Raw genomic sequence first — 1,173 nt, forward strand, 5'->3', positions numbered from 1 at the left:
TTTGATTGTTTTCTATTCGTTACAACGATCCCAGCACAACCTCAAAGATAATATTGATTCAGTGAGGGCTACCACATATTAATTCAAATTTAACCTTTAACCCCCACTGCCAGTATGCTTGGACCTACTGAAATTTCCAGTAGATTAGCAGGAAATTGTAACCCTTCTCATTTCCAAAAATAAGCGACAAGCTATTTCATTTGTCGGTGGTCAGATCGATCCAGCACGCCTTTTGGGATCTCTTCCCGTCTCAGTGAAACAGACGATACCTCGTCATACAAGACGCTGAAATGTGATGCATTAACGTATGATGCAAAAGAGGGATTACACGTCAGTGAATTGGAATTCAATAGAACTCGTAACGGACGTACTTTTAAAAGATTCAAATTCTTTAAAATTTGAATACTTTCAGGGATGACAGGGCTATGGGTATTAACGTTAAGTGCTGTATCTATGTGTAGAATAATGGCGCAAGAGGCAAACAATGTGCCGAAGTTGCTTGTGGTAACAGTTGCAACAGAAGAAACAGACGGCTTGAGACGATTGAAACGCACGGCTCATACTAATCACTTTAGACTAGAAGTATTTGGTATGGGCGAAGAGTGGCGAGGAGGTAATACTCGCGTCGAACAGGTCGATCCGTTTTGTTGTTCTTCCAGACAATATCTTTATATTTTCGAATTAACTGCAATTGTTCAAGTAAACCATTCCTTCATCATTCTCCAGAATCACTTTGCTGAATAAGTATATTCCATTTCTGAAATTTTACTCATTCGATTAATGTTGATTTAATTGGAAATGAAAAAATCTGTTTGATTGAAGTATCTTCAAAAGGATTATTTTTAGGGTGGTGGACAGAAAATACGCATTTTACGGAAGTCTTTGGGAAAGTATAAAGACAGGGATGATTTAATAATACTGTTTGTTGATGCGTAAGTGTTCAAATTTATATTATATAAATTAAATATATATTTATTTATTTATATGGTTTATTTACTTACATTATGTTGTGTTTGTTTATTCACTTGTTTATTTATTTTTTTATTTATATTATATTATATTCATGTTGTATAAAAAATTTTCTTATATCATACTTATATACAATATATACATATATATATATATATATATATATATATATATATATATATATATATATATATATATATATAT

The 1,173-nt window shown here is 32.0% G+C and overlaps 1 protein-coding gene across 1 annotated transcript in view; it reads left to right on the top strand.

The window, feature by feature from the left end:
• Window positions 1–404: 404 nt before the first annotated feature.
• Window positions 405–1,173, top strand: part of LOAG_17078 (procollagen-lysine,2-oxoglutarate 5-dioxygenase) — a gene marked incomplete at its 3' end in the record, with an annotated part of 6,690 nt that continues 5,921 nt past the window's right edge. The window contains exons 1-2 of the mRNA XM_020449739.1: window positions 405–633; window positions 847–932. Coding sequence (XP_020306701.1) covers window positions 415–633; window positions 847–932 — 305 coding nt within the window. The 5' untranslated portion in view covers window positions 405–414. The remainder of the gene's footprint in view (window positions 634–846; window positions 933–1,173) is intronic.

This window comes from Loa loa (assembly GCF_000183805.2).
Source record: "Loa loa unplaced genomic scaffold supercont3.38, whole genome shotgun sequence".
Classification (NCBI taxonomy): Eukaryota; Metazoa; Nematoda; class Chromadorea; order Rhabditida; family Onchocercidae; genus Loa; species Loa loa.